Consider the following 18,729-nt stretch of genomic DNA (forward strand, 5'->3'; position numbering starts at 1 on the left):
TCTGGGAATGGAACCACTATTTGATCCAGCTATCCCTCTCCTCAGTCTATACCCAAAGGACTTAAAAACAGCATACTACAGGGACACAGCCACAACAATTTTTATAGCAGCACTATTCACAATAGCTAAACTGTGGGACCTACTAAATGCCCTTCAGTAGAGGAATGGATAAAAAAAATGTAGCATATATACACAATGGAATTTTACTCAGCAACAAAAGAGAATAAAATTATGGCTTTTGCAGGTAAATGGGTGGAAGATAATGCTAAGTGAAGTTAGCCAATCCCCAAAAGACAAATGCTGAATGTTTTCTCTGATATAAGGTGACTGATTCATAGTGGGGTAGGGAGGGGGAGCATGGGAGNGTGGGAGGTGAACAGAGGGGGCAGGGGGTTAGCAATGATGGTGGAATGTGATGGACATGTATGAAGACATGAATTAGTGTGAACATACTTTATATACAAAGATATGAAAAATTGTGCTGTATATGTTTAATAAGAATTGTAATGCATTCCACTGTCATTTATTTTAAAAATTAAATCAATTTTACAAAAGGGAAATTGAAATGCAACACCTGTTACTTCCTCTCTATAAATAACAGGTGGGGAATTTCATACTTGGGAGTTAGGGTTCTGCTGAGCAACATGATTTACAGTAAGATAGAGAAAACGTAGCTACTTCAACAGGTATGGGAAGTTCTGTATACTTAATAATTGTTTTTATTCTAATTTCATGGCTCCAAAAGAAAGATTACCAATAATCTAGTTCCTAAAATAAAATGTGCAGCCACCAATGAATGCTGTCCCTGCTGGGCTCCTGAACTAGATGGATTTCTGCTCCATAGCTCTGTCCTTCTGGGATGTGGGGACATTCTCAGTGTTCAGTTCTGGATGGAAGTGAAAGCGATATGACCTCAAGCATGTGCTTGTGTCTTTTCTCATTAACACTCTGTCTTCTGTGATGCACCATTCCTTGTGGTACAAGTCTAAAACATACTGGCAACTTGCTCATCAATACAGCCATTGTAGTTTATTTCAGTGTGTCAATTAATTGTCTAATTCTAAAATTTTAACTCAGTTTTACGTACACTGAGCTCTTGCCCTGTGCTGTAAGCAGTAGTAGACCCTGCAGTGAAACCATGATGTCACTGTGACTTCTGCCCCTAGGGGATGCCAATCAATGGAGGGTTCCAAGGACTGTCACTGTGAAAGGCAGTTTTGTTGGATATACAGGAGCAGCTGAGAAGGATGTCCAAATCCAAATCTCCCAGGAGGTTCCAGCTTGATTTGTCTTCAGTTCAGCACACCTTAAGTTAACACACCTATTCTGGTCTAGATTGTGCTGGTATCTATGGCAACAGTGGGGCATGACAGACTCTCCATTTCAGGGACAGACTGTGGAGGGTCTTAAAGGGATGAAAAGCAGCTTCTTCTTGTCCATGTCCATCCAGGTCAAAGCCTGTGTTAACTGTGTGAAGAATTTCAAGTCATTCTGATACCATGTGTGTTTGTCCATTTGTGCTGCTATAATATGACAAAAAGGGAGATTTATGAAAATCAGAAACTTATTACATCACAGTTCTGGAGGCTGTAGAGTCCAAGACCAGGGATTAGCAGTTTCTGCATTTGGAAAGGGCCTGTTACATGATGGCATCTTCTGCTTGTGTCCTCACATTAAGAAAGAGGTAGCGGCAAAGAAGATGAATGCCTCCCTCAAAGCCTCTAATAAGATTGCTATTCTCATCTGTTAGGACTTCTCATGATTTAATTCCTTGTGATCTAATCACATCCAAAAACCTTCTCTCTTAATACTAGCACATTGTTAAGTTTCAACATAGGGATTTTGAGGGGAGACCAGCATTCAAACCAAACCCCTGTGTATCATCACTGTAGTGAGTGGGGTTCACATACTTATGTGATCCAGGTGAACAACCTTCCCAATTGTGAACCCTCTGTCCTAAATTCAGATCAGCACAGAAAACATCATTTTAGCAACATTTATCAAGTGTCCCTGAGGAAAAAAAATATTATATGCTATAATTATTTTGAAATTAGCCATTTTTTACCCAATGTGTACTTTAATTGTAGCCAAGCCAAATTAATATAATATAATGTAATGTATCAGCAATTATTAGCCATGTGACTTGACAAATGCTTATTTTCTCTAAATGTAATTTTCCATATTTTGAAATTGTTCTGCCTTATGTAAATATAAAACATAAATGCATAAATATGAAACAAATTTTATAATTATGGTTAAAATTATTTTTTTTCCTCCATTGCCCTACTTACTAATGAAGTTAAATGTATAGAAGTTCATTTGTCATTGAGTGATTATAGTAGCACAATCTACTTTCATTTATCAGTATTCTCTTAGGTAGTTTACCAAGTAATTGGAAGTGATATTTTCCCCAAGATTTTTAGTCATCCACTCTGTCTGAAATTAATACAACTACTTCTGCTTGCATATAGACTTTCTTATTTTCTGCCCCATGTCCACCCCCCAGTACTGGAAATTGAACCCAGGGGCATTCTACCACTGAGATACACCCCTGCCAAGACCTCATGCCTGGGCTGTTAATTCAGGAACCAGACGGGTAATGAGGGGATGAAGAAAAGACAAACAGACACACATAGAGAAAAAGGTGGGCCAGGTTCAGCAAAGCCTTGGTGAGGCTTACCAGCGCTAGCTCAGCACGTTTATTATATAGGGTTTGTCATTAAAAGGTTATTTGTTAGAAAGTTTTAACGGAGCAGGCAGTCTGAAGGCAAGGTGAAACTTTCGAGACATGAGATCATCTTGTTATACCCAGAATTCTCTACCCCAGGAGTGGGCATCTGAATCCAAGATTCTAATTGTCAGAGCTGTGCACCTTGGCACATAGCCTCCCCTGGCCAGTGTTACCATAGCAGTTGAGGGCCCCCTGACCTGCACTTTTGCAGAGTTAGCTCCCAGTACAAACACAACCATGAGGGAATCAGAGACCAGGTTCCTGTCACCACTCTCCACACACCCCTAGTCATTTTTATTTTATTTTTGAGACAGGGACTCACTGAGTTACCTAGGAAGGCTTCAAACATGTGATCCTCCTGCCTTAGCCTCCCAAGAAGCTAGGATTATAGGTATGTGCCACTACAACTGGATCTTTTTTTTTTTTTTTGATTAGTGTTAGCATGGTACAACTTTCTCTATTTCTTTATTTTAAATTTATGTGTGTATTTAATCCACGAAGTGTTTTTTTTATATTCAACAAATAGTTGTGCACTGTTTTGTGATCTACTCTGAAAAACTCTTTTATTTTACTTGGTGTATTTAGATCATTGACATTCAAAGTGATTATTAATGTAGTTTTGTCAATATCGATCATATTTGTTACAATTTTCTATTCATTACCTTCATTCTTAGTTTCTATTTTTGTCTTCCATTCTATTTCTGCTTTTGCTGTTTTAATTAAAAAAAAATGGTTCCTTTTTTTTTTCTATTTCCTTAGCATATCTGTTATCCTTCCTTCTTAAAAAAATTTTAGTGGTTGCCATAAATTTGTTACGTACATTTACAGGGTTATCAGGGATATTATACGATAGCAGGCTAACAGAGAGGTTATATAATGATAAAGGGGTCAGCTCTCCAGAAAGAAAAATACATCTTCAACATGTATTTGTCTTCAATTAGAAAATCAAACTGTATGAGGCAAAATATGACAGAAATACAAAACTAAATAAATGAATCCATCATTATACTTTGGATGCTATAGTACTCCTTTTTCATATCTAGCAGGTAGAAAATTGGAGGACATAGTTGACTTGAAGAGCAACAGCATTCTACTGGATAGTACTACATCCATTGAGTTCTTCATCTAACAACAGCAGAATAAACATTTTTCTCAAGATTGCATGGAACATTCACTAAGAAAGAACAAATTCTGGACCATAAAACACACCACAACATATTTAAAAGAATGAAAATCATATACTATCTACTCTCAGTCTATAATAGTATTAGACTGAAAACAGAAAGATAGTAGAGAAATCCCTAAATACTTGGAGATTTAAGAGCACATTTATAAATAACACATGGATCCAGAAGAAATCTCAAGGAAATTTTAATATTAAAAACTAAATGAAAATGAAAACACTTTATCAGAACTTGTGGTATGAGAGAAAGCAGTGCTCAGGAAATTAATAACATTAAATGCATATATTAGAAAAGAAGAAATCTAAAATAAATAATCAAAGCTTCTACTTTAGGAAACTAGGAAAAGAAGGTGAAATTAAATTAAATCCAAAATAAGCAGAAGAAAATAAAAGGATAAACTTTCAACAAATGGTGCTGGGATAATTGAATATCCATAAACATACACACACAAAAATCTCAACATAAACCTCATTCCTTATGCAAAAATTGTCTTAAAATGGATCATGGGCTTAAATGTAAACCATAAAACTATAACATTTTTATGAGATAACATAGGAGAAAATCTTTGGGGCATAGAGCTCTTGATGATTTTCTTAGGACAATCAAAGGTGTGACCTATAAAAAAGAAAATTGATATGTTAAAATATAAAACATTTGCTCTGAAAAACTCCCTCTTAAAATGTTAGAAGACAAGCTAAAAAAAACAGGAGAAAATATTTGCAAGTCATCTGCCTGACAATGGAATAGTACATAGAATATAAAAAGAATATTCCAAATTCAACACTAAAAAAAAAAAAAAAACACCTAAATAAGCCAACTAAAAAACAGGCTCAACACATGAAGAGACCTTTAACAAATGAAGCTTTAAAATGGCAAATATACACATGAGATGATGATAATTACCAGCCAGTAGAGAAATAACAAACTAAAAATGTGAGATATTACTACGCATCTATCAGAATGGCTAAGCAAAGCTGGGCATAGTGGCTCATGCTTGTAATCCCAGTGGCTTAGGAGGCTGAGAGAGGAGGATCACAAGTTGAAGGCCAGACTCAGCAATTTAACAATGCCCTAAGCAACTTAGTGAGACCCTGTCTCAAAGTAAAAAACGAAAAGGGTTGAGGATGTGGCTCATTGGTAAAGTGTCCCTGAGTTCAATTTCTAGGACAAAAATTTTAAAAGTATAGTAACAAGGCCAAATGCTGATAAGTATGTGCATAAACTGTATCCCTGGTTGGACTGTAGATTTTAAAGGCTCTCCAGTTTATTAATTTCTTATAAAACTAAACATACAACTACCATACAATCCAGCAATTGCTCGGAGGTATCCCCCTCAGACAGTAAAACTGTTTACACAAAGCCTATACAGGAATCTTTATAGTAGCTTTATTCATAACAAGCTCCAAACTGGAGAAAAGTGTTCTGCTTTATGAGTGGTTAAACTGTGTTATATCCACACCTTGCATTTTAGTCAGCTTTTGTGTCACTGTGCTAAAAGATTTGGTGAGAAAAATTGTAGAGGTTAAAAAGTTTATTTGGGGGCTCATGGTTTCAGTGGTCTGAGTCCCTAGATTGCTGGCTTCATTCTTCAGGGCTTGAGTTGAGGCTGAACATCATGGCAAAAGAGTGTGGTGGAGGGAAGCAGCTCACATGATGATCAGGAAGCAGAGAGAGAGGTCTCCACCTGCTAGATACACATATATATATCCCATAGCCACACCCCCAATGAACCACTCTCTCCAGCCCCACCCCACCTGCCTCCAATTACCACTCAGTTAATCTCACTAGGGATTAATTTGCTGATTAGTTTAAGGCTATAAACCAATTATTTCACCTACCAACCTTCTATCATTGTCTCATGTGAGCTTTTGGGGGACACCACATCCAAACCATAACACCTTGGAACATCACTTATAAAGAAAGAATGAACTGTTTATGCCTAACATATAGGTGGATCTCAACAGCATTATGCTGAGCTTCAAAAGCCAGTCTTAAAGTCCAAACTACTGCATGAGTTCATTTCTATAATGTTCTTTTAATGGCACAACTGTAGATATGAAAAATACATAAATGGTTCTGTTGGGGAAGGAAGGAAGATACAAACAACTTAAAGGGTGGCATGAGGGAGTACTCTGGTGATGGGACAGTTCTGTGTCTTGATTTTGGTCCTGATAACACAAAATGTGGGAAAATAACGTAGATGTATACCTGTATATCATATCTCATCAGTTTCTCTTTTTATATTGTTCTTATAATTATGGAAGATCTAACTTTTGGGGGAGACTAAAGAGTGCATGAGTTTCCTCTCTACTACCTTTGCAACTTCCTGGTTTGATTTAATTCTACAATTTCAAAATCAAAGCTTTTTCGTGAACTATTTCATAAAATTAACTTTGTGTGTGTGGTATGTGTTTCTGTGTCACCAAATATTCAGAGGGAGTTGGTTGAAACAGTCTTACAATTTGGTTAATTTACAGGAATTCTGCTTCTAAGAAGAAAACTTTAGAAAATGTCAGTAATTGGAATCTGTTGTGGAATTCTAAATTTATATTAAAATTTTATAACTTATAAAACAATTTATATGGCCTTGATTCAAAAGAATTTATAAAATACAAGAAGAATAACCTCAGCTGTGTCATAAACTAAATATTTGAAGTAGGAAAAAATGGTAAAATGGCAGATATTTTTAATTAAAAATTACCTGAAAAATCCTCTACTTGAGCTGAGGTCGTTTTAGATGAAGAAAGCTTACTTCATAAATTCTTTAACAGTACATTTATTAATCCTTTTTTGTTGCTATAATGAAATATTTGAGACAGGGTACTTTTTTTTTTAAGTAGAGGTTTATTTAGCTTCAGGTATAGAAGTTTAAGGGCATGGCACCAGCACCAGTTTGTCCATGTGAGAACCAAATGATGGATGGCATTGCAATAGTGGGACCCCATGAAAGAGGGAGAAAAGACCCATCACATCACCAGACAGGAAGCCAGAAGGTCTATTCAGGATGAGGCTCAGCCTTTTAAACCACTAGCTCTTAGGGGTCTCCCCAGAACAACCTTAATCCCTTCCAAAGACACACCTGCAGTGACTTAAGTTCCTCTTAAGTCATTCTTCATGTTGTCACACTGAGGACCAAGCTTCCAGCACATGAACACTTGGGGCACACACCCAACCACAGTGGTTCACATTTAAATACCATATGTGAAGTACTTGTTACCCCTCCTCTTCCTCACTGACACCGCATGAGACAAAGGCATGTTCACATGTTTTTCCAACATAATCAGCCTGGGCAGTTCTATGAGGTTTTAGAAAAAGGGGCTAATGAATCTGGTTAATATTGAACACCTGTCAGAATTTAATTAACCATATCATTGTAAAATTCTTATCAAGAGTTACTCTTTTTTTATTTTTAACATCTGACATTTCAAATGTTTATAGTACCTTTGGGTGCAATCAGCATGGAAGCTGTGACAAGGAAGGTTCAGAATCAGTGTTTCTCCTCATGATTCATTTAGCATGATTTGTCATGAGAGGAATTTATATAAAACTATAATTAAAAGTGTGTGAAATAGAAAGTTTCCTATATGAAACAGAATGTCACTTGTGTTCTGCCTCTAGGTTTGTGTATTTTAATTACTATTTAAACACTTGATATTTTTGTTGGCTTTTTGGTTTTCTTCATGAATATATTTTTCACTAAGTTCCCGCCAATTTGTGTATCTCTTCTTGCCTGAAGCAGATGATTAAAAAAACACACTAAACGTATATGCACTTCATGGATATGTGGGACCAATTTCAAATTGCCCAGCAGTAGAACTCATTTTGAATAATGATAAATGTGCATGTGGGGCCATAAACAATGAGGGTCTCCATTCTAACATGAAGTGATCAGCTGGGACAAGTCCTTAAGGAAGAATAAAAGTAAAGTATGTAACTGTTAAGAAGATTCTGCATTTTGAGGAAAAAAAAGTTTCTTATTTTTTAAAAACCAGTTGTCACACTAGGAGAATACATTAGAAATTGATGAAAATATTGACTATACAGGCCAGAGGTGGGAGGTGACAGAGTAGTAATGGGTAGAGTGGACACATGGAAGCAAATGTAACTAACAGTATGTTATTGATAACATGACTATACTGAGAGGAATTGAGTGACTTTATTTATTTTTCCAGTTGGATATTTAACCCAGGAATACTTCGCCACTCCTCTACATTCCTAGATATTTTTATGTTTCATTTTGAGACAGGGTCTTGCTAAGCTATTTAGAATCTTGCTAAATTGCTGAGGCTGGCCTTGAACTTTGTGATCCTCCTGCCTCAGCCTCCCAAGTGTATGAGTATACAGGTGTGACTTTTAAACAAAATATATTGTAAGAATTGCAAAGAAAATGTATTCATTATTAATTAATAATAATATTTTGATATAATTTTAAAATTGCTTTATGTGAACCATAGGCTAAAAGTAACTGTAGTATTTGAAAATGTGAATATTTAATAATTTTTTTATTTCTTCTTCTTGTGCCTGGCCTTAGAGCTGCAACCTGACAGAGCTTGGGTGGTCCACCCACATCCAGCAGCTCCCAACTCCTTTGTGTTTCATAAGTCCTCATGGGAGGCCAGGGGCGGGACTTCCACCTTAGTCAATGATTTTAATAAAGGAGAATTTCTGTCAAAGGAGTCACACAAGATAGCATGGTGACCTGCTGGTGGTCTCAGCTATACAGCAAGAGCCAGGCTTAAAAAGGAAAGAAAAGAAAAAGAAATATATGTGGAATTAAAACCTATCAGATAAATTAAATAAGTAAAACTGATAAATTTAGTGTTTCATTATAAAAGAAATATATATATATATGTATATACATACATATATATAATCTAAGAAAAAATTTTGAACTATTTATTATGAAATCACAATTTTAAAATTTCTTATGTACATTTCTATCTGTGCCCATCTCTGAAGAGGGCCTGCAAACAGTGTCTGATCAGTACAATGAGTGCATACAATATTCAGGTCTTATGTCTGAATATATTCTCCACTAAAAGGAATCAGGGTCCCTTGGAAAAAGTGCTAATTTTAGATTTAGGAAATATGAGCTAAAATTGTTATGTTGGTTCAGAAATTAAAGATGCTTCTATTGACCAAAGAAGCATGTCAAAAGATACAACAACTGGCTTGAAGTTCTCTAGCCAAATTTTAGGTAATTTGAACATCAAAAAGAACAAAAATTGCAGTTGGTTGCAAAACATTGAAAAATAAAGACCAAAACCCATCAGTGATATTAAAAATAAACTAAGAAATCACCAAAAACCTTTAGAAGTGACTATTAACACTGGCATAGAAAAATTAATTCAGAAAAGGATATTTGTTGGAGTTTTCAAAAGCGTATGAGAGGTGTATTATTTCATAAGATTCTTTGGCATGAAGTACAAAACATTATTTAGTCCACACTTACTTAACTATTAAGTGGCAGGACCAGGTTTTTAATCCAAATGGATTTAAAATAAAGTAATCCAAATTGATTTAAAACCTGTAAATAATTTAAGGATACAGGTTTCCTGGGCAATTATGGTGTGCCTTCTGTGTGGAAAGCACACTGCCATATATTATGCTGAATTGGAAGCAGATTGTGTCCTCAAACTCTGCAAAGAAAGATGGTAAACAGAAAGAAAAAAGCATTTCAGAGAGCTCAGGCCTACTGTAAAATTCATAGCAGCTCAGGAATTGTGCAGAGACAGTATGACCAAGTTAGAAACACTTTCACAAGGTTGGTACCACCTAAATGACCACTGTGGCACTGTCTTTTATCTCACATAGCAGAGGAAGACTCATTCTACGCCAAGGAAAGTGGTGCTGAAGTGTATGGGTGGCCAGAAGAAGGTTGTGTTCAGGGAGTATCAGGACATCATGCCAGGGCAACTGGGTAGGGAGGGGTCTTGAGTTTAAATAGTATTACAGTTTACCAAAATTTATGAATTGGTTGTCTTTAATGTAAATAAAGCTCATCAGATGTCAGCTTGAAAAGACACAAGGCCTAGGCTTGGTCAACCTGGTATCAGCACACAGTGCAGACAGCTTTCCTCTGGAAGCACAAAACCTGAGCTCAAAAAAGAATGTTGAGTCATTTCCAAATGAATGACTGTAAAGCTTCAAGGTGTCTGAGGGAGAAGAGAAGAGAAGAGATCACAGGCAGAACTTTACCAGCAGTGTCTCCATAGGAGACAAGAAGAAAACAAGTCAAGGGAGGGAGAAAGGGGCCATGTGCACCTATGTGTTTGTCCTAAGCACAGCATTCTGGAGCTAATTTGAAAGATAGCTACAAGAAAGTGTGACTTAGACAGTTTGGAAGTGTAAAAGGGCTGATTTTTACTCTAGCACTTTTTTTGGATTAATTTTAAAATTTTTGCAGATGAGTCTTTTTATCTCTTTGATGATTTTACCCATTATAATTAAACATGTTTTGGTTGTGAGCACATCCTCAAAGACTTTAGAAGCAAAGAAATTTGGAGAATGAAAATTTTTTAAAAAAAAATTAATTAATTTTTGCACGAGCTCTCGTTATTATTATTTTTTGCATAATAATTCTTAATATACCTTTATACCACAATTTATCATATCTCTGTATATAAGATATGTTGACACCAAATTCACATCTTCATACATGTATTTTGTACAACGATGAGGGTCTTCTTCCACCAACCATCTCACAAATTGTTAAAGTTCTAAGTTGGAGCCTTTGTTAGTGATTACTTATGTTGGAATTTTAGAGAGGGTTTTGGAGGCAGAGCAGTTGTTAGGTGTATGAACGATAACATAAAGCCAATGATTTTTAAAATTAGTTCCAATTCACATTGGAAATTGTTCTAATACTCATTTTCTTCACATATTTGACTTTCTTATAGAGTGAAGTGTGGCTGTGACATCTTTATTGCTTGACAAGGTTATAATCAATGTTAATTGAATTACAGAGATCCTCAGTTCTTATGGAAGATTGTTGAAGATATACCCCTGGAGCATGCTAAGGAGGGGCTTCTCACAGTGTGATCCCCCCAAAACAGCAGCCACATCAACTAAGGAACTTATCAAAGCAAATTTTTGGGCCCCATCCCAATCCTGGGGAGTCAGAAAATCTTGGGTGGGACCTGCAACCAGCATTTGTATAGTCTTCCAGGTGACGAAAAGTCTGATGAAGTTTGAAAACCTGCTCCAGGAGATATGGAAAGTATGATGGATTTATGCTACTTAAAGATGTTTTCTTCTTTGAGCTCTGCTAAAAAATGTCAAGAGGAATGACTGGTTCTCCGAAGGTCTTGGTTAATGAGAATGCTTTTCCTATAATTACTTAGCATGAATTAAATCTATAATTGCAAATATGACAATACATAAGGTCTCAAAATGGAATAGCCTGATAATGAAAACCACAGCATTATCACTCATAAAATTTTAAATGCATTGGTTTCATTTCAGATGAAAAAGGGAGAGTAAGTACTTCATTTTACTGAAGTTCTGACTTTCCTACTATCCTTCATAAAAAAGAGTGAATAAAATATATATTATAATGCTAATTACCTAATTATATTGATCATATATTTATGCACACACTTAGTATAAAATGTTATTCTGCATTTCAGGTCCAAACTGCTTTGCAGAAACTGCTGTCATTCCAGCTGGCAGAGAAGTGAAGACCGACGAGTGCACCATATGTCACTGTACTTATGAGGAAGGAACATGGAGAATTGAGCGGCAGGCCATGTGCACGAGACACGAATGCAGGCAGATGTAGACACTTCACAATATAAAAACTCTCACGTTTTTCTAGACTCTTTTACTGATGTGAACATTCTAGATGACTGGGAAATATCAATCAAAAGGAGAAGACTTTTGATAAGGAATCATGGAAAATAGTTGGTACATTTGCTTTTCTTGGTAACAATTACTGCAAAAGAAGGAGATGGATATATTTCAAAACATCAACAAGAACTTTGGGCATAAAATCCCTCTCTAAATAAATGTGCTATTTTCACAGTAAGTACACTAAAGTACACTATTATATAATAAATGTATTTCTATAATCCCTCTATTAGAGAGCTTATATAAATGTTTTCTATAGATACAGATTAAAAATGCTGTGCTGTCAACCGTCCTCACTGTGTACCTGCATATCTTTGTCAGTTCTGATTGCATCACACGGGGATGCTAAGGGTTGCCTGTCCCTCTTCACAGCTTCACACAGACTAGTGCATCCATCCATTAATGGATCATAATAGGACTGGTTTCTATTGAAACCTTGTCCAAATTCTATTTAATTACAGACATCTCTCTGATGTTCATCCCTAGAAGGCACAAATTCACATAAACATAATGCTACCTTCTTATAACAACATATTGCTTTTATCAGTTCATTCTCATTAATTTGGGAAATGCAGGTATAAAAGATTACTAATACACTTTTTCACTTTTTACAGCTCTCCTGTGTTGTGGACCATAAATAAACATATACATACATTTCATTTTTGTTATCTTCTCTTCTAAGCATGACTCTATTCCATTCCCTAAAATGAGGAATACGATAGACTGGAAAACTTGTATGATTGTTCCATCAAGCTGAAGCATGCTTTAAAATGGAAGGGTCCTTTGATTACCTGGAGAAAATAGAAGGAAAATCCTGTACAAGTTTGAAATTGAAATGTAAATATGGTACAGATATCTCCATCCTCAGTTCAGTGTGGTCATATTATTAATGGGAATAAAGCATCCATCCTCCATAACAGAGCATCTGCCATTAAGAGCAGAGTGAGAAAGCATTTCTTTTGTTCAATTATGTTGAAAGATATAAAGCTGAAGGTCAAGTGTACTCTAAAATTTCCTGTGTTTAAATATAATCCCCTCTTCATTTGGACAGAGAATAAAAGATGCCACTGCACAGTGTTGCTGATCTGACCAGTGTAATTGGAGAATAGTTCCACCATTATGGATCACATCAACACTTGGCTCTTTGATGAAAGAGGTAGTCAGGGTCTTAATAGGTGCAGGATGAAGAAAGCAAAACTGCAATCACTATTTTAAACCTTTAAAGTGCTTTTTCTATAGATTAATGTATTACAAAATTCTGAATTACACAGTGTTTAGTACAAAGGATTATAATTACAAAAGAGGAATAAGGAGTGGTTTCTCACCTTCACATGCTTTTGGTCTCAAGCATAACTGGAATAAAAAATTTGTGTTATTATATTAGGAGTCAAACTAAAGACCATAAAATAGTGATTAGAAAAGCTTACTAAAAGGAGGGTAGAGTACAAAAAAAAAAAGAGGAGAGGCACTCATTATATTAAAAGTTCATTAATTAAAAATAATATTCAGGAAAAATTGGTACATCTGCCATTGGTGAAAAGTTGAAGTATTGTAGACCTTAGTAAATTGAAGCCACCACTAACTGAATCACCAGGACATTTACATAGGCTCATATTGTTTATAAAGAACATCTTGAGTCAAGTGTATTAACATGCACATAAATTTCATGAAAATACTCAGGGGAATTATTAGCTAATTACTCTCAGGTATGATCAGCTTTTTAAAACTTAACTTTTAGTATTAAAGACGATATTAGCTATTCCTCCATTACTCAACAGTAGTTTTTCTGAGACTAGGTTATATAAAGGTACCATTTTGCCAACAAATGACCCTACACCAGTTGGGTAGGTGGGCTATTGAGCTATGTCCCCCAGCAAGCGCATAGCATTTTCTCTTCCCACAAAACACAATGTGGTTACAGCCCCAGTCTACAAAGCCAAGTTTTCCTATTTCCCTTGAGAATACAATCCCTCTCAGAATGGACAGGACAGTGAGCTCTGAAACAATGACAGCGGTAAGAATCTTAAATGCTGGGAGAATTGCAGGAAACCAAGAATTTTGTTGCACAGAGAGTAAATAGAGTTTCATATGGGGAAATTGATTTTCACTCAGTATAAAGTGGTCGGGACACAATTGTCTCAACTACTCCTGGGGGCTGGAGATCAGTGGCTGCTATGGCCCTAAGTATCTCTCTTCCTGTGTCCATTTCAACCCCCTCACTTGTTTCTCCTCATAAGGAACAGTACATACACCAAACATGGCAGAATTTGGATGAGTAACACTGCACATACTTAATAATAATGGAATGATCTGCATTGTTGTTGAACAAAAGCTACTCATCTCCTTGCAGATAATTCATGCTGTCACATTTACATAGCTATCTCAGGTAGACATTTGCTTTTTATCCCCTCTGTTCCCACAGAATTCTTTGCTGAGATTTTCACCAATTAAATTGTTCTACTCGATAAGCATGATAACTTCAATAACTACATAATAAAAAGAGGAGTGTATGACCCCAAGTTATCTGATTCCAAAATATAATTGTTTGGACATAGAACTAAAAAAGCCTCACAATTCAAGTACAGAAGTTTTTGGAAAGCCATAATTCTCCAAATTCCAATAGTTTTGATCAACAAGTATCTAATAACTCTTAGATTATTTATTCAAATAAAAAAGGAAATTGTGCTTACAAATGTATTATATGAATTTATTTTAAACTTTTAAGCCTATATGAAGCTTCTTATGTAAATTATAGAATAGTTCTGGGATGTTGTCTGATACTTTAGAAGTTTTCAAGTATCTTTCAGCCACAGGACATATTTCCTTTTGGGGTAGATTTTTTTAGTACTTTCATTTGCATTTCACAGAAGTCTTAGATAAAATACTTTCAAAAACATATACGTCATTCTTGGGTGCAAAAAACATTAATTGTGAGCCAAGTCACAGAGGCCCGCCCCAGTGATGTTACAGCTGGTACAGATGGAGGGCCGGAGTATTTTTGACTTCAAGTAGTTTATAGTCTGTGAGCCTAATTTTCATATGCTTATTCATATACTTTTAATATTTATAATATATCTTTTGTGTAATAAAATATGTTAAGGATGAATTATCATCCATTTTTAAGTTTGTGGCATCGTGAATACAGTATGTTTGAGCAGTGCTTCTATCGACTTTCCCAGCATAATGTTGTATGTACACAATGTTTTGAAGTTTTTAAATTTTCAGAAAATGCACATATTTTCTATTTTTGGTTTTGGGTTCAAGCAGTGAAATGTTTCTTTAATATGTACATTCACTTGAAACATATATGCAGCATTTCAAACAAGCATTGTTGAAAATTAAATCTATTATTTAAATGGACACTCTTTCAACATACAGAAAACAAAATTATAGATATAAAGCATGGGCTACCAATATTAATAATTTATCACATTTTCTTCAATAGGCAAGAAATCAAGTCTACTTAGGTTTGTTTAAAATCAGACTTTTCTCTAACACACACAATGAAGAAAAGTAATCTAAATATCATTCCATCTGAATACTGGGAAGAATCAAAAATACAAACAAGCACCATTGGTGATATATTTTGTGCTTTCTTTGGCCAATATAATTTGTAACCTTAACTTCTTACTGTACCTACTCACTCCTTATTTTTTTGTCTCACTAGCAGCATCTGTCAATGGCTGATGTTGTAAATAGTTATCCTGAATGATTATATTTAGAGCGTAATTCATTTATTCTGGTATAAATGCATTTTTACAGCACATAACTTTTTTACATTCCAGTTGCACTTCCAAAGCTGTAGTTCTCATTGTTCCACAGTGGAAATGAAATAGCCTACTTACTACCAATTCCTCACTCAAAACCAACCTCTTTTTTACTATTTTAGTATTCTAAGCAAAGATCTCATTTTTAATTGAATTCTTTGAGGATTCCGATTGCACACAGAAGTTTACAGCCAAACTCCTCAGTATGGCCAACTAATATCTTCAAAATTAGGCTCAAATCTACGCCAGGAAACAATGCACTACTAGCTGAAGGTCCTGAGTATCCAGACCCTCCTCTGACAACAGTCTATTTCTTTCCCAGATTTTGCTCCATGGATCCTTCTCAACAAGTTAAGATAGTAGCCATTTTTTTCAATGTACAACAATAGTGCCACTGTTTATAATACAGCTTCTGTAGTCTTTAACTGGATTATTACTGTATGTTCCTGTCAACACTAATTTGGTATTTTGTTTTAGTATATGGTTTAAAAATAATATATACTTTGCATTATAGTTATGTGTTTGTTCTATTATTTGGAAATTTAATTTATATTATGAGATATTCAGTTGTCTAAATTTTACCTAGTATCTTTATGTTGAAGGCCTGGTGAATTGAATTCAGTCTGTTAATACATAGGTACTTGCTTAAGACAGATATAACTTCCCAGTATTATTTTTCTTCCCTGTTGTTTTTTGGTTTCTCACTTAACTTGCAGATCTCAAGTAGTCAGGACATAACAAATTCCCCAATGTTGCATTGTAATAGTTTAGAGTGAACTTTGGTAGCCACTGGCCATTTCTGATGAAGTCAGGAAAAAAATTATTGGTTTTGGAGTAAAAGTTCTGGTGCTGAAGAAAATTTTTATATTGAAGAGACATACATATTAATGATAAAGGAAGTCTTGTTTGCAGTTTTGAAATTTACTTGCTTATTTTCAGTTTCTGAAATGCAGATTTGTCTTAAATTTTATGATTTTGAAAATTTCTGCATTTTGTAATTTTCTATATAACATAAACACTAGGTATATAGGGGACTGATAAAATAAATCAATAAAATGAGTTGTCTATGAAGAAATATGTCAGGTTCCTTAGCCTGTTGGAAAGGTACTCAAAAGTGATGGTTGTCACCACAATGTCAAACTTAACTATGAATTTTGCCAAGCATTGGCTATTATTTTAGCTTTAAAACACACCACACACACACACACACACACACACACGCACGCACACACACACCAAAAAAACAGAAGAAATTAACTAAGTCCAAATGCCTAATTTTTAAGTGAATAAATCCCATTGAGTAGTAAGTGACATTGAAAATCTGGCTGAGAGTATTCACCCAACGTTTTAAAAACATGAAAAATTAAATGAAAACGTGTTCCAAATTTTTGACTCATGGGCTGTTTGTAATCCAAGAAATATATACCTTTCACCCCTACCTGTTATGTTCAGAGAAGTACATAAAGTTCATGGCTGAGCCATTATATAGGCACAGAGTTATCAAGATTAATCAAAGAAAATACCTGATATCATTTGAGTATATTATGATGCAACCTGATAATTAAAAGGAATATTGCCACCTTAATTTCTAATTCAATTTTCAGTAAGTAGAAATATTTCCCAATTTTATTTAAATTTTCATAATATTTAATGATTAATCTTTCTTATTTTCTCAATTCCTGGAATTTAAATTTTAGGCAGAATTGTTTCCAAGTTAATTTATGAGAATATTCATTTTCTAATTCTCTTCATTATATTTAGATTTTGAAACAAATACAATTATATTTTTATTTCTGTTTGTTCTCAGGGATTATTTGCTTCCTTAGCAGGTAATTCTTACAATTAAACTGGAAGAAAAGTGAAAAATTTCCAGTAAGCAATCTCTTCATATGAACCAATAGCTATGAAATACCTCTTTTAACTTCAGGATTTCCATAAATACTGGGTAACACTGTTCTCTTTGCAAGGTAAATGCAAGCTCAGGGAAGTTCAGAAACAGCCTAAGATTCAGTCTAGTGACTTTCAACTAGACTTTGCTTTTCACCAGAGTGTGATTTGAAGTATGCTCATTTGCTTTCAGATCAGGGATGTTAGAAATTAGACAGAATTTCAAAACTACTCTTTCATATAACTCCCCAGAAATATATAGAGTTAACAGCAACGTATTTTCCTAATTCAACCATGGCACTCTTGATACTTGCTAGTAAAATGTAGCTTCTCACAAAAATCCTGTGGACCTCCCTACTCTAAATGTTTGTCATAATTTTGATTCCTAACTAAACTCTATCTAGATCTCATGTTAAAATCATTCTTAACCATCAGTAGTGCTTTATATGTTCTTGTTTAGCCATTTTTCTTGTACTTAAACAGAAAATATGATGGTATGAATCATATTAGCTTCCTGAAGGTAAATAAACTGCCATTTATTAGGTAATAATCATGACACTATGATTTTAAATTCTCTTATCTAATTTTTTCCTCTTAACAACTCTGCAATGTCAATGAGAAAATTAGCAGCTGGTGGGTTTATTTTCCAAATTTCACTGATGGGCCAAGGCTAATTTTCACTGGTTTCCAATCCCAGAAAATTCCACTGTCTTCAAGGGGCATACTCAGGTTTCATATGGATAGCACTGTTTTTCTAGGTGAGCAGCTGCTAATCTTATCCAATCATTTATTCCATTCTATAAATATTTATTGTGTATGTTCTGTGTGTCTGTCAATATAGTTTAGGTCTGGGTGATTAAGTAATGTGCTACTTTAGAGCCCTTAGAACTCTTAGTCTACATACCCACTGAAGTCCTTAAGCCAATAAAAGAAAGTTATAGCATGTCATTTTGAACTTTTTGCATTAAAATTGTTAATATTAATATTGACATTTATCATTGTAAACAAAATGTTGCTATTTCCTGATAAACAGCAGTTAGTGAAAAATTATGAAGTTAATGTTAGATGGTATTAGTGACTTAAAAAAAAATTTAAGTGCAACTAAGTGTAGTGGCACACCCCTGTAATCCCAGCAGCACTGGAGGCTAAGGCAGGAGGATCAGGAGCTTAAAGCCAGCCTCAACAATTTAGCAAGGCCCTAAGCAACTTAGGGAGACTCTGTTTCAAACTAAACAGGGCTGGGGATGTGGCTCAGTTTTAAGCACCCTGGGTTCAATCCTGGAATTGAACTCCTTCCCCTCCCCCCCCCCCC

At 35.0% G+C, this 18,729-nt stretch overlaps 1 protein-coding gene across 2 annotated transcripts in view; it reads left to right on the forward strand.

Moving 5' to 3' along the window:
* The window catches only part of Vwc2 (von Willebrand factor C domain containing 2), a 170,176-nt gene that overhangs the window by 142,596 nt on the left and 8,851 nt on the right, over positions 1–18,729 (forward strand). The window contains exon 3 of one of the 2 annotated variants that reach the window (XR_007341753.1): positions 11,544–11,937. Coding sequence is in view for 1 of the 2 variants with exons in the window: in XM_015490371.2 (XP_015345857.1) it covers positions 11,544–11,695 (152 nt within the window). In the remaining variant the exon portion in view is untranslated. Of the gene's footprint in view, positions 1–11,543; positions 12,421–18,729 lie in introns of those variants that run through there. The other variant, XM_015490371.2, reaches the window with a different exon arrangement.

The sequence above is a fragment of the Marmota marmota genome, unplaced genomic scaffold (genome assembly GCF_001458135.2).
Source record: "Marmota marmota marmota unplaced genomic scaffold, marMar, whole genome shotgun sequence".
NCBI classification, from domain to species: Eukaryota; Metazoa; Chordata; class Mammalia; order Rodentia; family Sciuridae; genus Marmota; species Marmota marmota.